General features: G+C 41.7%; 1 protein-coding gene across 4 annotated transcripts in view; it reads right to left on the reverse strand.

The window, feature by feature from the left end:
- Positions 1–16,034, reverse strand: part of LOC146198148 (diacylglycerol kinase delta) — a 262,183-nt gene that overhangs the window by 1,693 nt on the left and 244,456 nt on the right. For all 4 annotated transcript variants that reach the window (XM_084593476.1, XM_084593475.1, XM_084593478.1 and 1 more), the window contains 6 exons: positions 15,774–15,934; positions 14,870–14,984; positions 13,219–13,314; positions 11,825–11,926; positions 7,373–7,849; positions 1–6,419 (listed from right to left, as the gene is read on the reverse strand). The exon at positions 1–6,419 is cut by the window's left edge and continues 1,693 nt beyond it. In XM_084593476.1, coding sequence (XP_084449602.1) covers positions 6,348–6,419; positions 7,373–7,849; positions 11,825–11,926; positions 13,219–13,314; positions 14,870–14,984; positions 15,774–15,934 — 1,023 coding nt within the window. In that variant the 3' untranslated portion in view covers positions 1–6,347. The remainder of the gene's footprint in view (positions 6,420–7,372; positions 7,850–11,824; positions 11,927–13,218; positions 13,315–14,869; positions 14,985–15,773; positions 15,935–16,034) is intronic.

Consider the following 16,034-nt stretch of genomic DNA (forward strand, 5'->3'; position numbering starts at 1 on the left):
GGAGGAAGCATTCACTCTAACTCTACTTGCAGTACACAGAGGACGCCCATAGTAACTAAACAGCAGACTGCGTATGACTAATTGAAAGGATTATAATAGTGTAAAAAAATGCAATACAGACGAAAGATATATTTAATTTGCAAGTTCTGGTTAGAAAAAGAAAAAGCCATTCTAAACTATGTGCCTCAAGTTTTTATCTTTGTTTTTTGTTTTTTTTTTTGTTCATTTACCACCTACATGAAGCATTGTGATCTGTACAAGAGGTACCATGCTGCGCGACTGCTGCAATTTGTTAAGGTTCATAAGGAACTTCTCTACATAAAACAATGTACTTAACTGTTGGTGCTGTAGTGATGAGGAGTACACAGATGCAGCACGGGACCTTAAGGAGTTAAAAATACTGTGACAGATGTGAAGGATCAAGCACCCTTCCCACATTTGCCAGCATGACATTGAAAGGAGGTACAGTGGTTATGCACCTTTTTTGCAGTAATGAAGGTGATTTCGATGAGTTAGCTTTTATCCCCTTTGCAATTAATTAGATAAGTCAAAGCTGTGTTTGGCTGCCTTTTGGACTATTCTGGGATAAAGAATCCAAACCATATCAATAACTCCTTCGCAGTTTGTGGCAATAGTCATTTACTGACTTAAATGTTTTTCTTCTTTTCTTTTGTTAAGGTGTGGCAGCTGCAACACTCATTCAGAAGTTTTTACTATCATTTCATGCTATACTTAGTGGCACAGTGTGGGATTGTTGTAATGTTAATTTCTTCTTTTCATTCACCACAGCACAGTATTCATCTTTTTATGTTAGCTTTCCATTCCATTAAAATGTGCATTCAGATGATGGTGTGTGGGCCTGTTTTTAATCCAGTCTAGAACATTTAGAAAGAGTTAAGACCAACAATATATGCATGCTGCAAGCTAAAGCATCAGATGGCGCAACCTCGAGAGGGTAAAGTATGTGCTTCAAATATGCACACTTAAAGATCCCATTGCTTTTGAGTGTTCATTTGTTCCATGCTGTCCTGAGTGGCCAGCTGTACTTAGACTAGACCGACTGACACAAATGGATCGTGAGAAACCATGCCATTTGTTTACTGTCGTGTACAGAGATGCAGGTCAAAGCTCCTGCTGATGCATCACTTTACCTTTGATTGTTCTTCTAGTACCCAGCATGGTGCCCAAATCAATCACAATGCACAAAAGCGTACATTCTTCAAACAACAGGAAAATATGTTTCAGGAGATTGGAGCATAGGGAAAAGAGAGAGCAAAGAGAAATGCAACTGACGGCATTATTGAGGTGCATATATGTAGTTCACGAGACATTTATGTTCACAATGACAAACAATGGCACTCGCTCAAGTGCTGCTGTTGCTGCTGCATTATGTGCTTGTGTACGACCTGTGCCGCGCTTGACGTGGCAGCCAGAATTGTATAATGTCAGGGTAGTGTGGAGACGACATAAGAGGAAATGCTGGCAGAAGACTGTAAGGGTCCTTGCCAACCTGAAGGGAAAGTTACACTGCCAAAAGCTACAATTCATTAAATGACAATGAAAAGTTTGTATTCCTGCTACAGGGATTACAACACTTTGGAGGCACAACATCCAAACTGACCAATAACAAAAGTGTTGTCGAGTGAGAACATGACTGCAGGACAAGTCCGGCACGAGGCCTAGTTTATATGCACAATAATTTAACACTTCAAGCCACATTCAGAAGTAATGAAATGTGAGCTTGCATCCTGTATGCAAGAAATGGATATGTCCACAAGATGACACCAAATCCAGAAGTATATTGATGACTTCAAAAGTAACTTCAACCAAATAGCAATAGGATATGAAAGATGCTCCTTATGTTATATACTACACTGTGTGATAGATAAGAAGATGTGCACTCAGAATCTTGCAAAATGCATTTAAAAACTGAACTTCTCAGAAGCTCCATTACTTCAGCACATTTTTACGATAATGCATTTAATAGGCGAAATTGAAAATTTTGCATTTTTGGCAGATAACATCTCTTTGTAATAGAGCAAATATCATTTACAAATAAAACAGCAAGAAAGCTCCGAAAGGTTTGCAGTTAGACACATCGGTAACACTTTTAGAAAGAACTAGGCTACACAATGACCTCAGTACATTCACAGGCAACAAGAAACAACCTTTGTTCTCCATGGTAGCTCATCAGTGCAAAACAGCAAGGATTTACTGCATCACTTTGTTCTATTCGCCTTCTGTTCATGTCTGTAGCAGTCTAATGAGGCTTAAAAAAAATGGCACAGCCAGCAAAAGGCACTGATTTCAAGGCATTTAGCCTAGCCAAGCCACTAAGGAGCCACATAAAAGAGATTTGTTTGGTCTTTGTCACAGGGTGCCCCTCGCAAGAAGGCTCTCTACCTACAGCTAGACAAGTTTGCTACCTTTGTACCATAGTTACACTCAGCATCTGCTGATGCATAAGGAACTCCCTTCAGCTGTAACAGTTTAATGACAATTCCCAGCTTTCCATCTTAACCATTTCACAGTCTTTTTAGTCAGTAGCTTTGAATCACCTAACATTCATGGACTGAATTATAAAAAGCTAGGAAATACTAAAAGGAAAATCGTGCCATTTCTCAGATGGCAGGACACATTAAAAAAATATATATAGTACAACAACCAAAACTGCAAACTGCTAAAGATTAATATAAAACGCATCTTTTTGTTTGTGACAAATTACTCTCTGCAAGCATACTAATAGGGCCCATAAAGCTCCAATGGTGTGCCCACAAATTCTTTCAGAAGACAGAACAGAGGGCTACAGAAAGCTTGATCTTTAGCACCCCACAGAAGACCATTGCTTATGGGTGGTAAATGTGCTTCTATTAGAGACAGCCTTAACCAGTAAATTAAAATTTTTTTAAATGCACAAGTTAGCTTAGTGGCAAAGTGTTGAATGAGGGGAATCACAACCTCTTCCAACTTTTTTCTACCATCAAATATACTTGATTTCAATCTCAAGTAGTGACGAAGACACACACTACCTAAAAGGATGCTCTCGTTGATAAGCTATTATTCTTTGTTGTGTGCAGGGGTGCTTGTAGTTTGCTGCTATTATCGAATAATCTAAACTAACACATTCATAACAGAAGCTCCCATATTCTATATTGCGCAAAATAAAAAATAACAGTATTAGTATGTGACTCAGCAAAACAATTAACTAATCTATAATCTCAAAGCTATTTATGAAACAGCAGCAGCATACATGCTACTATAACCTATTGCAAAAAGTGACAATGTCCTTGAATCCATCCAGCCATTTGTGTATACCAGGCATTCTTATTGCATGGGTGCACTTAAGCACGCCTAATAACCTTGTTATAATATTTACAGACATTGCTGTGCATTGAAATACTGGTTTTGATGCTGCCTTATTTTGCATAAGCAAGGGAGTGATGAAGAGTAACAATTATTTTTACACTTAATTGCATCCCAAGTATCACATGCTAGTTGGCCAAATTTTAATTGCACTGAATGCATACCGAAATAATACCCAGCAACAGTAATAATAATCCCTTTAGTGTTACAATCCCAATGGTAGACAAATAAGTCTAGACCGACAACTGCATCATGAAGTACCCAGAAATTGCCACAGCTGAAGTAAACTCACCCACTTTCAGAAATTTCCACAACTCTTATGCATCACCACCCTGGCTCCTGTATTTTATCAGGATAACCAGCAACCTATTCCCCCATTTTTTTAAAATAGGCTCTGCCTAGCTGAGCTGAACTGCCAATCTGTGCTTGTCAAGGATTCTGCTCACAAGCAAAAATCTGAAAAACAGCACCAATCAGCGGAAGATCACTGAAAAGCAAGCTCTCATGTGTAACAGAGGCTTAGCCTCACTAACACAAAAAAACTCTGACTACTCCCAGCATTGGTGGTCACACAGGAGAAGCCACTGCAGAATACACAACTCCATGTGGCCATCATGGGAACAAGTGGATGCATATATGCAAGTGAGGTTAAGGTTTTTTGGGCTTAGTGTACACACAGTGATGATTAAATTACAGAGATACACACAAGTGCAGGTTGGCACAACTGGTATTGCTGGTATGTGCAGTATAAAAGTTGCTGTACAGGGGAAAAGACACCAGGAGTGAGACACACAAGTTGGTGCAGACGGCTGTGTATGCATTGGGAAGTGCGGCCTTGATGGAGAGTAAAGAATACAGCAAGCACGCGCGGGAGCACAAGAGAAACAGAAGGCTAGAAAGGAAATGGTTTTTGCTTTCAAGAAGCATGCCAGAAGTGCTGACTCACCAGTCACCGTTTCAATGAGAGACCTGCCCCCAAAAGTGACCCCCCTAACTTCCTCAATACTGACCTCCTAAACGACAAAAAAACTACATGGCATTTTAGACGATCCGAATTTATCGTTTTAGATCATAATCATTAAATTCAGATCCTCATTGGTGGTCATCTTCAAAGAAGTACCAGTTACAGTACTGGCCTTGCAACTGTGGTGTGCTGTGATTAAAGCAGGCAATAGTCATCAGGCTCCTAGAATGTTACAGCTCAAACTCAGGTGAAAGTTTCCACCATGGCCAATAGATCTAAACTGAATTACTGGCCTATTTAAATTTGCAACGAGCTGTGCGCAACAGAAACCAACTGCTACCATTTGGGGATCGGCTAATAAAGCAGCAAGTAGTCAGCTGCCTTTCACTACAGAAACAGTGGGTCAGCTCTTCAAATCAGGTGCATTGAGCTGGTTTGAGTTAAGTAACATGGTCAGTAAATGTACATCTGATAATACTGAAACCTGGCTGAGATTGCTTTTGCAAACTGTGTGCAACTCTTCTAAATGGATTAACACTTTTAGACAAACTACACATAGAGCCCTTCCAAATTTCAGACAATACTTATTTCCATGGATCTAATCACACATCAAATTTTTTATTCGGTATACGACGGAAGGCAGAAAGATAGTACTGCACCAAGCGAGCACAAGACACTGAAACCCCTCTGCCATCATGTGCCACCTGAGGACACCAGGTGACAAAATGAAATATATGCAAGTGCTTTTTAATAACCTTTCCAGCCATGTAAAAAAATGTTAAACACATCCCGAGGGGTACGTAGCAATATCGTCCCATTCAGCATTATTGAGTCAAGAAAAATCACAGCCAAAATTGTACTGCACGCCATGAAAAAGGATGGTGTCGGCGAAGCAAAACTTGCAATTTAAGTATCCCCTAAACACGTCCTGCAATACTGTTTTTCATATGTGACCATAGGCCGTCAACGCAAAACAACGGAGTCTGAAAATTTTCTTAGTGCAAATATACAAAAACATAAATTAATGAGTTTCAAGGTGATAGTTACAGAGCCTATACCTCGAGGCGCTTGGAGGTCAGAAGCAATAAATACATGATAGTGAAAAAAATTATGTATGAAGGTCAAACCTGATAGGTTGCAGAGTAGGTTGACATTCCTACTGAGAAATTATACACAAACACTTCATTAGGGCTCCTCAGCAAGCAATGTCCAAATGCCTGCTTGAGAGATACTCCATTCGGCTTTTACAAAAATGCCACACTGTGAGGAGTTCAAGGTTACTGTAGGCCATGTTAGTTTAGTCACCCTTGTGCTCTGTAAATTATGAAGTGAAGTATTCAAAATGGAATAAACGTTACCAGCAAGGTGGACGTAATAACAGCTTTAGACACAGGAAGCTTGTGAAGATGTCAGCTTCTGCCCGTCATTTCAGCAAGGCAGTGGCAGTTGGTGTCTGTGTGAAGCCAAGCTGGAGTCGCTCAAACACAAATGGGCAGTACAGTTCAATATGAAAGGAAACAAACTGGTGACACTTCAGAACTGAGTCTTTTTTGCCAATTAAGTTTGAAAACGTACCATCATGTCGTTTTGTTTTGAAAGCTAAAGAAAAAAAAAAAAGCAGCCACTTTTTACTCATATTTACAAAATGGCTGTTCCCTGCATGCCAACAAGGTGTTCTCTTCAATGCAGGACTGGACACCCGAGCTCTGCAGTCAATGTGATGGACGACAAAGTCCAAGTGGCACCCTTATGTATAGTGGCTCCAACAATCAGCATTTCCACAGGACAATAAGTCATGGAATGTCAGTCAGCTCAGATAAAAAGATGGCAGGGCCTGCACGTATGATGGCAGCTCGATTGTCCGTTCAGACTGGCACTGCGTCTATGTTCTTGGTGGTCCCAATATTTAGGCAGCATGCGAGTCCTCCGATTATCAATTTTTGTTCCATCACTGCCCACAAGAGCGACCTTCATGTGCTGGCTGCGAAAACTCTTCCCATGCAACCCGGTGGTGCTTGGGCTAGGGCTTCTTCAGGTCTGCCACTGCCTGCAGGATTCGCTTGATGTGGCCCACTTTGGTGATCCCCAGCTCCTGCACAGTGCATTGCTGTGAAGGCTTTGCCCTTTTGGGTGCTGACTGCAAAGCATCCCGCAAAGTACACTGCCCCTGTATTAGACTACTTGATGAAACATAGTGGAATAATTTGACACAATTATGGTGGACTGTAACTTAACAGAAAATAGTAAACATATGGGGGATGCACTAACCTCAGTCTTTAAGGGTGCGATATAACAGCATTAATGGCCCCTGTCAGTGGCTTCTCTCGCAGTTCCTCTACTCCTTATCAAAATGCACTTCACTATTTGCTTAAACACGACTCCCTTAATTAGTTCCTCCCTGATCTCCCACATACTCATTAGTACATAGTCGTAACCTACCACATTATGTGTAGAGACCAAGCCATATGAAAATGCCTGCAGGGACTACAGACAGCATGTATGACTTAAAATCCAAAGGTCCCAGGCTTAATTCCAGTCTCACCCTAAATTTCCTTTTCAGCGCCATTCATTTACTTTGTATACCTATATGTCCTAACAATATTTGAGCCACATTATGTAATATTTCAAACCTCTTTTCGATTTTTCTGTTGTATATGCAACATCAAACCTTTTCGACCAATCTGGATTTTCTATGCATGTTTCCGGTGTCACCAGGTTCTCCCCTGAGCTGGTGTCCTAACGCTCTCACATTGAAAATAGAGTCAGTGCACTAGATGTCGTTTGTCACATCAGCATTATAAAGTGCAGCAAACTGAAAAAGTTACGTAAAAATCTGGCATGCTGCATGAGGGCTAAACACAATTTAGATAAATAGCTGTAAAATAACTTTTCCTAGGTGACCAAAGCTCTAAAAGGAAGCTGCTTGCACTTCTAACGTACACTGCACAGCTGGTGTAAGAAACTGCAGTTGAATCCCATGCTTGCCCAGCTAGCTTGCAGCACAACCAGACCCACAGCTATGGGTTAAAAGTTGGGAGCACATACCTTGAGATCTCGCCTCTCGAGGCTGAGCAGTTCAGGTCCACGAATGTCATGCCGCAGGAAGTGCTCCTGGTACTCGCGCATCTGTATTTCTGCGAGCCAGCTTGCGACCTGCTCTGCGGACCAGGTGGCCACTCCTTTCCGGCAGCCAGTAGCAGCCAAATTTTCAGGAGATCCGTGTTGTGACAACTTTGCTGGTGACTTTGAGCCCGTCGCCGGCGACCTAGGTACCAGTGTTGGTGACTTGAGTGGCAGAGAACCAACAGACTCTGGTGTGCCACAGTGTGCCCCGCTCTTGCAGGGCAGAAGAGCAATGGCTGAACCATCGTCTGTAGTTCCGCCTCCACTACTTATCGAGAGCGATGGCTCTGTCCGGGCGGGTGGCTGCGTCACTGACGTGGACGATGACGAGGACGAGGCAGTTGTCTTTGAACGCTTCAGCTTGAGCTTGAACAGACTCCGAGGGCGCTTATGCTCTTGCTGATGAGCAAGGAATGACAGGAGGCGAAGGGTCCAAGTTAATCACAACCCAGCAATCACTGTTTCTTGCTCTGTGGGCTAGTCGTCTATGCCACACTTTACTAGTAGATGAAAAGTGCCTGCCTTGTAAGTTACATCAAGACTATCAAACTCTTCAATCGCAGATTTTACAAGCGTGATGTTCACAAAGCGAGCATATCTAATATGCAGAAACTGAGCTAAATCCTTGCGATACGAACAACTTTAAATAAAAATGCACTGCATCCTCAAGTCACCACAGCTAATGCCGTCTCCTTGCCTATGATTATTCTGTACAGGTGATTTATTGGTTGAACATTGTGCTGGCAGTCTTCAGCTGAGCATTGCAGCACCATAACAGTGTCACAGTTCTCTCATTAAGCGGCAAAAGCAAAGCATTGCACTGGGGGATTTCAAGCAGTTGGGAAGCAAGTGCAAACACAGCGAGGAATCACGAAGCAGCAAGCAGGAAAAAGAGACACAACCAATGACTAAGTGCATGCCATGCAATGACAACGGAAAAAAAAAGAAGAGGTTTCAAAAAGAGCACTGATGGGCTCACCCAGATTGGCATGTGAGGGGGAAAGCACATTACATACAATGGAAGACATGTTTCAGCCCAAGGGTTTCAATAAAATGAGGTCAAGCACACATAAAGCAAATACTATGTGACCCCTTCAATGCTATAAAGAATTTTTTAGCACGGTTTAGTGATGCCATTGTTATGAATGTCTAGTGCACATTGCTGAAATTCAGGTTACATAAGTTATCTCTACACAGTGCTAAAATTAACGCTCATGCACCGTTGAAGGTTTTTTTTTTTTAAATGTGCCTAAATTGAGCAAATGTCAGCATCAAAGTGTTTGTGTGACAAGTATGTAAGCCTGTTATGACGACCGAAATGGTGAACTGCTACAGCCAAATAACAAGGGCAGCAAGCAAAGGCCATTAAGAATGCCAAAGACAAAGCAATAGGACAATTTAATATATTCAAGGGCACTTTTGGGGCAATTCTGGACTACTTTACCTGCATACTGCCTAAGTAGCTATGCTGAGCAGCTAAGTATTTCATAAAAAATAAATAAAATAAAAGAACACAGTGTTCCTCAGCCTACACTGCCAGCTTGGCACACGCTAGGTTTGCACCATGCCTAGATTTAGTGCAGCCTCGGTAGAAAGCAAATGCATAATTAAGAATTATTACTTGGTCGATTTTCAGTCAAAACATTTAACTCATTTAATTAAAGTTGGTGATTTATTAAACCTCCTAAAAAGTGGTATAAACACAAAAGTTCTATGCTTGTAAAGCCCATTGACACATTTCTGTGCATAATTTTACACGGTACATATGCTTAGACAAAACGATACGGTAAAATTGCAAACGCCTTTAAGTCACTACCAGCTTCTAAAAAAAGGCTTAGGCTACTAAAAAGGGACTATTAAAGTCTATCATTAAATAGCGTCCCGGAGAATCTAGGCTGTGCCAAAAAGCTGGCCTCAGCTGTTTATGTACTGGCTTTTTGTGACAGCTCTCTATGTAAGACAGCACAAATAAAGAAGAGCAAATAAAATGTGACAGGTTTGAAAAAGAAGGAAGTCAGAAATACAGCTCAGCTTTTGGAAAAAAAAGAAAAAAATGCACTGAACAAGAGATCATTACCTCTGCTGTGCTACCCATAATTCTGGAAATGTGGACAAGCAGCAGCGGAACAGCCGGTGACAGTGTGCCTTAGGAAGCAATATGTAAAAGAAAACGAAAAGTAGTGATGATAAATGAAATGAAAGCTGTGAATGATGGTTACCACTAATGGTGTGTATTGCTGTCAAGTGCACTTCTGTTGAGCTTGTTGCAAGATGTGTATAGCGCAGGTATAGTACCCAAAATATGAAAGGTAAGGTGCCTGAATGTGAGCAAGGAGGTAGGCCCTTGCTTTCGTAATCTGTGTGCTGCTTGCACAGGGTCACTCATGCCACTGGGGCAGAAGTTGGGATAGAAAAACTGCGGTGGATGTTAGGATGCCCTGGGGCCTCAGTGCGTTGATGACGGGCTGTCTCGGAGCAGACAGCCCATGGGCTGCCAATCGAAAGCAACACGATGGTGGTGGATCAGATATCGAAAGCTGCAATGCAAGAAGGAGGCGGGGCGATATACAACTGCAAAAGAAAGGAGACAGCCAACCTGACAACCACATCAAAACAACCCAGCTGTCACTGCCCCAAGAGACCTGTTCACTGTGGATGACAAAACTGGCACGCACCATGATAGACCAGTAGGAAGGGCACACGGCAGGACACTGAGCAAGCAGAGCAGCCAGATCTTTCACAAGAGCATCACACAATGCCATCAAAAGAGGAGCACCATACCACCGCTCATACTTATATTACTTCTGCACCAGCTGTTACAGCAGCTTCTAACTGCTTCTTTGTGCGAATTGCGCATCTTTTTCCATTTTGCGGCACAAGGCAGGTGCTCAAAATTAGAATAAAACTATAAATTCTCATCGCAGCACATGATCAACTCTAGAGTGAAACGTGTTTCAGCTCCACAGGCATCAAACTAGTTTCTATGGGCACCTTGGAAGGAAAAGCAGCCTTATATAAGGTAGCCTATGCATTTCAAAATGCTGCTGTGTCAGCCATGAAGTAGTGAGAGAGCAGCTTCAGTATACTTTGAAGCTGCAGAGTTGTTTAAGTGCTCGATCTGTGCAAGATTGCTTCAAAAGGAGGCAAAGAGCTTCAAGTAAGCACAGTTTGAACTGTCAGTGAATTATTACTTGCCCTACACACTGCTCCACTGCAACGGCTGCTTAATTTTCCTGTCAGACCCAGTACTAATCATGTTGCTATGATTTTTATAGACAGGAATGAAAATATGAGAGTAAAAAATATATTTCTGCATTTGGTCAAATATTTAGGGGAATCCCCCAATTTATATATCGTGAAGGTGCTTCGACTCCACTGCATACCAAATGCCTACTACACACACAAAAAAAAAGGCATAAAAAAGAAGTTGCTTTTTTTCCATGACGCAGAGTTCAAGAAGCATAGCCCATGCCATGCAGGTTCTGAAGCATAAAGGAGAAGGAAGAAGGTAAAAACTTCTCAAAAAAGCAGGAAGCGAAGCTGAGAGGCAAGTAAATGGTATGCAGCAAACTAGCCATGAAGCAAAAACATGCAGCGGGTATTCAGAAGAAATTCCCGAAGTGAGGCCTTCAGTGCCTCAGATACCAAAAAAAGAGCGCACAAAGCCAAGCATGAAGTGTTGCAAAAATGCCCTTTCCAAAAAGAATCGCAGTACTAAGTTTGCAATACATTAGGTGCACAAAAAGAGAGCAAGAGAGAGCCTGAATGTATTATTTTCCAGTATCAACCACATCCTGTCTGTAATTGTTATCTTCTAAATGTGTACTACACACAATCGCATTGACGACTAACCCAATAATTTATCTACACCTTCTAGTCTTAACATACACATATTTTTAAAATATATTTTGTTTTTTGCACCAATACTGGTCACTACTTGCTGTCATCACTTCTGCCCGTTGCTGACAATATACTTATGACAGTTAGCAAAACACATAGCAACTACTGAAAAGTGTAGATGTGATGTGAAGTAATAAGGCAGCATACGCTGTACACAAGCAGAGATAACCTTACAGAAATCAGAGAATGCCACTCGATCTGCCCAGATAAGCCTCTAAATTTCTGTGCCCAAAATAAATGGTTACCATTCATCGGTTAGTGGACCCGCATATGTTAAGCTCCACATAAGACCTGCCATTCTGCAAGTAAAAATTACTCAACTCCCTATAACATATGAGGCAGTCCCAGCTTTCAACCTGATCACAACGTCACCAACAGTTAGCAACAACAAAAAAAGAGAAGCAACACATCCCACTTAGATCCTGCAAATCCAATCCTAAGCCAAATGGTGGATGATGAAAGGATCCTCCTCACCTCATCGTCTCCTGTGCCCTGCAAGTCAAAGCACTTGCGCAGCTCATCCTCAACAGCTACCGTTGTTGAAATCAGCTTCTCTTCTAACTGTGGGGGCAGCTTCTGCAAACACAAGACAGCATTACTGGGTTATTGTGCAGTAAAGCAAAGCATAGGACAGGTTAGCTAAAAATTAGTTTTGCTAAAATTAATTAACATGCCCTAGAAAAAGCTAGTGTTAAGACCATTAGTGGCTTGCAGTGAGAAAAAATCTGGCACCATAGCTCCCTGGTTTGCATGCTTTCCCCCTTTTCATAGCTCCCAATGCTTTCTTAACATTGCCCTTCATTACTGGCAGAATATATGATTACTCTTCACAGCTGCCAATCTCATTATTATCCTGACTACTTTGGCTGCTGTATAGGTGAGTATAGAACTTTCCGGCTATATTGACTACCTTGTCCATATTTGTGATGGCATTGACAGCGTTGTTCCTTAGCGCATACATCTGATTTTTGTCTATGCCTAATTTCCTCTTCACCACTTTAAGGCTGCCACCGTTCTATAGAGCAAGCTCAATTTTCTCCATGTTACACTTCCATATGTTGGACGCTTTCCATCTATTGATTAACTTTGACAGCTCTCGCAATTCTATCCTGTCTGTTGGGTTGAAGGCCTTCATGTTTTGGCCTTTCTTAATCAAATCTTTTTTCTGCTTAAGTAATTTACCAGCATGCGGTTTAACTATTCTACACGCCTACTTCTATCGTGCACTCCGTAATGATATCTCTGAAGGTATCGTTCATTGCTTCTACACTAAAGTTGTTCTCCTCGATTAAAGCTTTACTGTTAGTGAGATCCTGAAATCTTCTACCTTCTCTCTCACCGCTAATTCGTTGATGGACTTTTTCCTTACTAATTTGTAGTGCTTTGGCTATGTGGAAACTAAGTACAACATAGAGCAGCTGGCTTATCTTAGAAGTGGTCTTCATGCATTAGAACTTGCTAGTAAACAGTCTGTCAATGATACCTCATAATCTAATCCAACCCAGTGAGACCAGAGCCAGAGAAAAGACAACATCAACATTTGTCCTGTCTCTTATCTGCATTCTTGTTGCTTGAGCTAAGCCAATCTGCAAAGTGGTTCATTTCTCTATGAGGCCAGAACCATAATGCATTAGAGGACCATACCTCGGAATGGGGAGCATAAAGAACACCTAAATTCTGTGTCTGTACTGTTCTCTTTTACTTGGCGACACTTCCTAGAGTTTGGTGCACAGTTCATACAGAAAAAAATAGATGTAACTCAAAAGCAAATGCAAGCTGCAGGTGAGGGGTGCATGCAATGGTATGAAAATCACGGCATGACATAATGCCTGATCTGCACACAAAAAAATGGTGGAAGGGCTGCTTACTGCTTCTTCAAGCTTCTCAGAGGCAAAGATCCTCGTCTCCTGGCACAACTGCCGGACACTGGCCACAAGATCACAGATCAGTTGTCGTGTCTGCATCTGCACAGAAAAAGAGTGCAATTCACTTGCTTCGTTATACACTACATCAGTTAGCAAGCAGGCATGCCAAGGATACATACATTAAACTTATATGCCTCTAATTGTAGGCAAAGGGCTAAGTGAGACTGCAGAGTAAGGGTAGGGTCTCAATATATTTACGGTCATTGCAACTTCTTTAACAAGTAAAATTAATATGAATTATAGCCAATAACAACCCAATAAATAGTTGCAAAGCAAGCATTGGGTCCAATCGAACAAATGCAGACCATGGTGTGGACAGCCCAGACGGGCTGTATCGTAGGTGGTGGTATATCCTAGCTGGTGGCATCCATGAACGATGAGCCCTGAGTGTGTTATACATTAGTCTCCAGTAAGGCTTTAACTTTTCATGCAGTATCCTTAGTTTTAAAACTCCTGCGAGATGTTTGCATACTCTCATATGCATCCTCATGATCTAAACATATACATAATTTTACCCACTTCGGCAACTGTATCACTTCAGTCGAAATATTTTTTTCCCTCTTTCCCTTCTTACAGCTACCCCAGTTAGTTGATCGTTTCAATAGCGGGAGTGCTACGTTCAAGCTGTCTGTACACTTTGGCACTTGATAAGATGTCAAAAAGAAGGTGTTTGATCTTGGCAAATTGGTGTACTATATAGATTTAGAAGGTTATAACAATGCAAGGCATAGGACATGAAAAAACAAATGAACAAACAAACAAACAAACAAACAAACAAACAGTGAGCCCTTCTTTAAAGCCATGAATGAAATCACCCAGTCAAATTTTTTTTGTGCTTGCAATTATTTTATGCTGCATAAAAAATAGTAAGCACTATTTCTTCTCCGTGTTCTGTCAAGCCTTACTGTCAGCATTGCTGCAACCTTCTCAAGCCAAGTCCAAAATTGTTCTGCTTGTACTATACACACTATCACCAAGGTGAAACATGGTACATAGAAAAAATCAAAAGGGGACAAATCTTAAAACCTAAAAATTGCGCACTTTTTTAGGCTTTAGGCTAAGTTTAATATGGCAGGAACACACAGCTTTAACTTGTAATCTGTGCTCTGTGACAAGCATGGGTAAAATGACAACATCAGAACATAGAAACCAGCATTAAAGTTCTCACACATACCAAGAGAGAAAAGTGGTGAAAATGTCAGAGGGACACTGTTTTGTACTTGGCTTGGTTAGTATTGGGTTGAAAATGTCGCTTCTATCACAACAATAAGGCCTTATTAGGTTTGCTAAATTTGTTACCCTACCTATGAAAAAAGAATTTGATCCACTGTGTTGTAAGCATTGTGGCTAGACCTAGCCACTGCATCCTTGCGTAGCCACGATTCCTTGATGAAATCTACACTTTTGGCTCGATTAGTCAAGCCAAACACAAAAACACATCTTCCTGGTATTTCCATGACTTTTGAAGAAGCTTGCTCTGACAGCACTTTTCCATTCAGGTAATATTGAGAAATTCTAGGAAGCCACTACAGATGTTTTGGAACGAAAGCATAGCTAGCAAACAAATTAAATCCAAAGGAGAAAACTTGCTCACATTCTCCACCAGACGGCCCGCAGGAAAGACACGGTCGATTGCTGAGGAAGTCTGAGAGGCTGCCAGGAACAGCTCGTGCTCAACAACAGCGTTTGTTGCCGATGCTGTCTTGATCCTGGCAACGAAAACAAAGCAACATCCACGGTCATGTGCAGGTCCAATTGCAGCGCTTGATTTAAGAGGAGTGAGCTCATAGGCTTGTGCTGGATTATATGAAGTCTACTCTGCCTCAAGAGGGATTAACCCACTTGTGCCTGCGCTGTTTCAGAGCAGCTCGTACCTTTAACTCACCCCTTCTCAAAAAGAGGAGAAGGTTGCTTTTCAGGCTTTGGAGAAAATTTAGCTTAATAAATGGTACAGCACTTTAACACTGACCAAGTTCTGAGGGCAATAAATTCCTAGCAGTACTTGTGGCAAGGATGACATCTTTTGTGGGTCTGATGCTGCACCGATAGTGAGAGATGAAAACAGCAAGAAAGAAAGCTGCAGAACCCATTTTTCTTTCCTTTTTTGTACGTCTCTTTTAACACCAGCATTCCTTCATTTTCTCCCTCTACTTCTTCCCTTCTGTCTCTCGTCTCTCTCATCGCTCCCCATCTTTCTTTTTTCATCTTGCTTTGCTGGCAACTTCGATGGTAAACCTGGATGAACTTGTGCCATGCAGTGCCTCAGGTCGTGCTACATATAAGTGCTTATGCTGTAAAATAAAATGAAATGAGAAAAATGGTCCAAGCTGGTTTGTTAGGCAAGGTACAAACACACGCATGCACACAAACAATGGAGACCAAAGGCTACACATTATTGCCCTATCGCATTTCTCTTTGCATTTCAGTTCATTATCTTCTCATTTTTTCAAGGCCATAAGATTACTAAAAACAGTGTGAGTCACAAGAGGAGAACCTACATGTGGACAAGGCTAGACGCTGCTTCAGTGAAAGCTGTGAGCTGCTGGGACTCTTCGTCGGTCAGAGAGCCCCTGTGGTGGTGGTGATGATGATGGTGGCTGTGGCGGCCTGCCGAAAAGTGCTTTGGCCGCTCTTGCCATAGCTTCATGCTGGACTCGCACTGCATACAGAAAGAGCAGCATGGATCAAGATGCTCTTGCATACAGCGCACAAAATGAAGGTTTAGACCAAACAATATGCTGCCTGGAACGTCAGAACAT

Source organism: Amblyomma maculatum, chromosome 2 (genome assembly GCF_055883805.1).
Source record: "Amblyomma maculatum isolate TAMU_Amacu chromosome 2, ASM5588380v1, whole genome shotgun sequence".
Lineage (NCBI taxonomy): Eukaryota > Metazoa > Arthropoda > Arachnida > Ixodida > Ixodidae > Amblyomma > Amblyomma maculatum.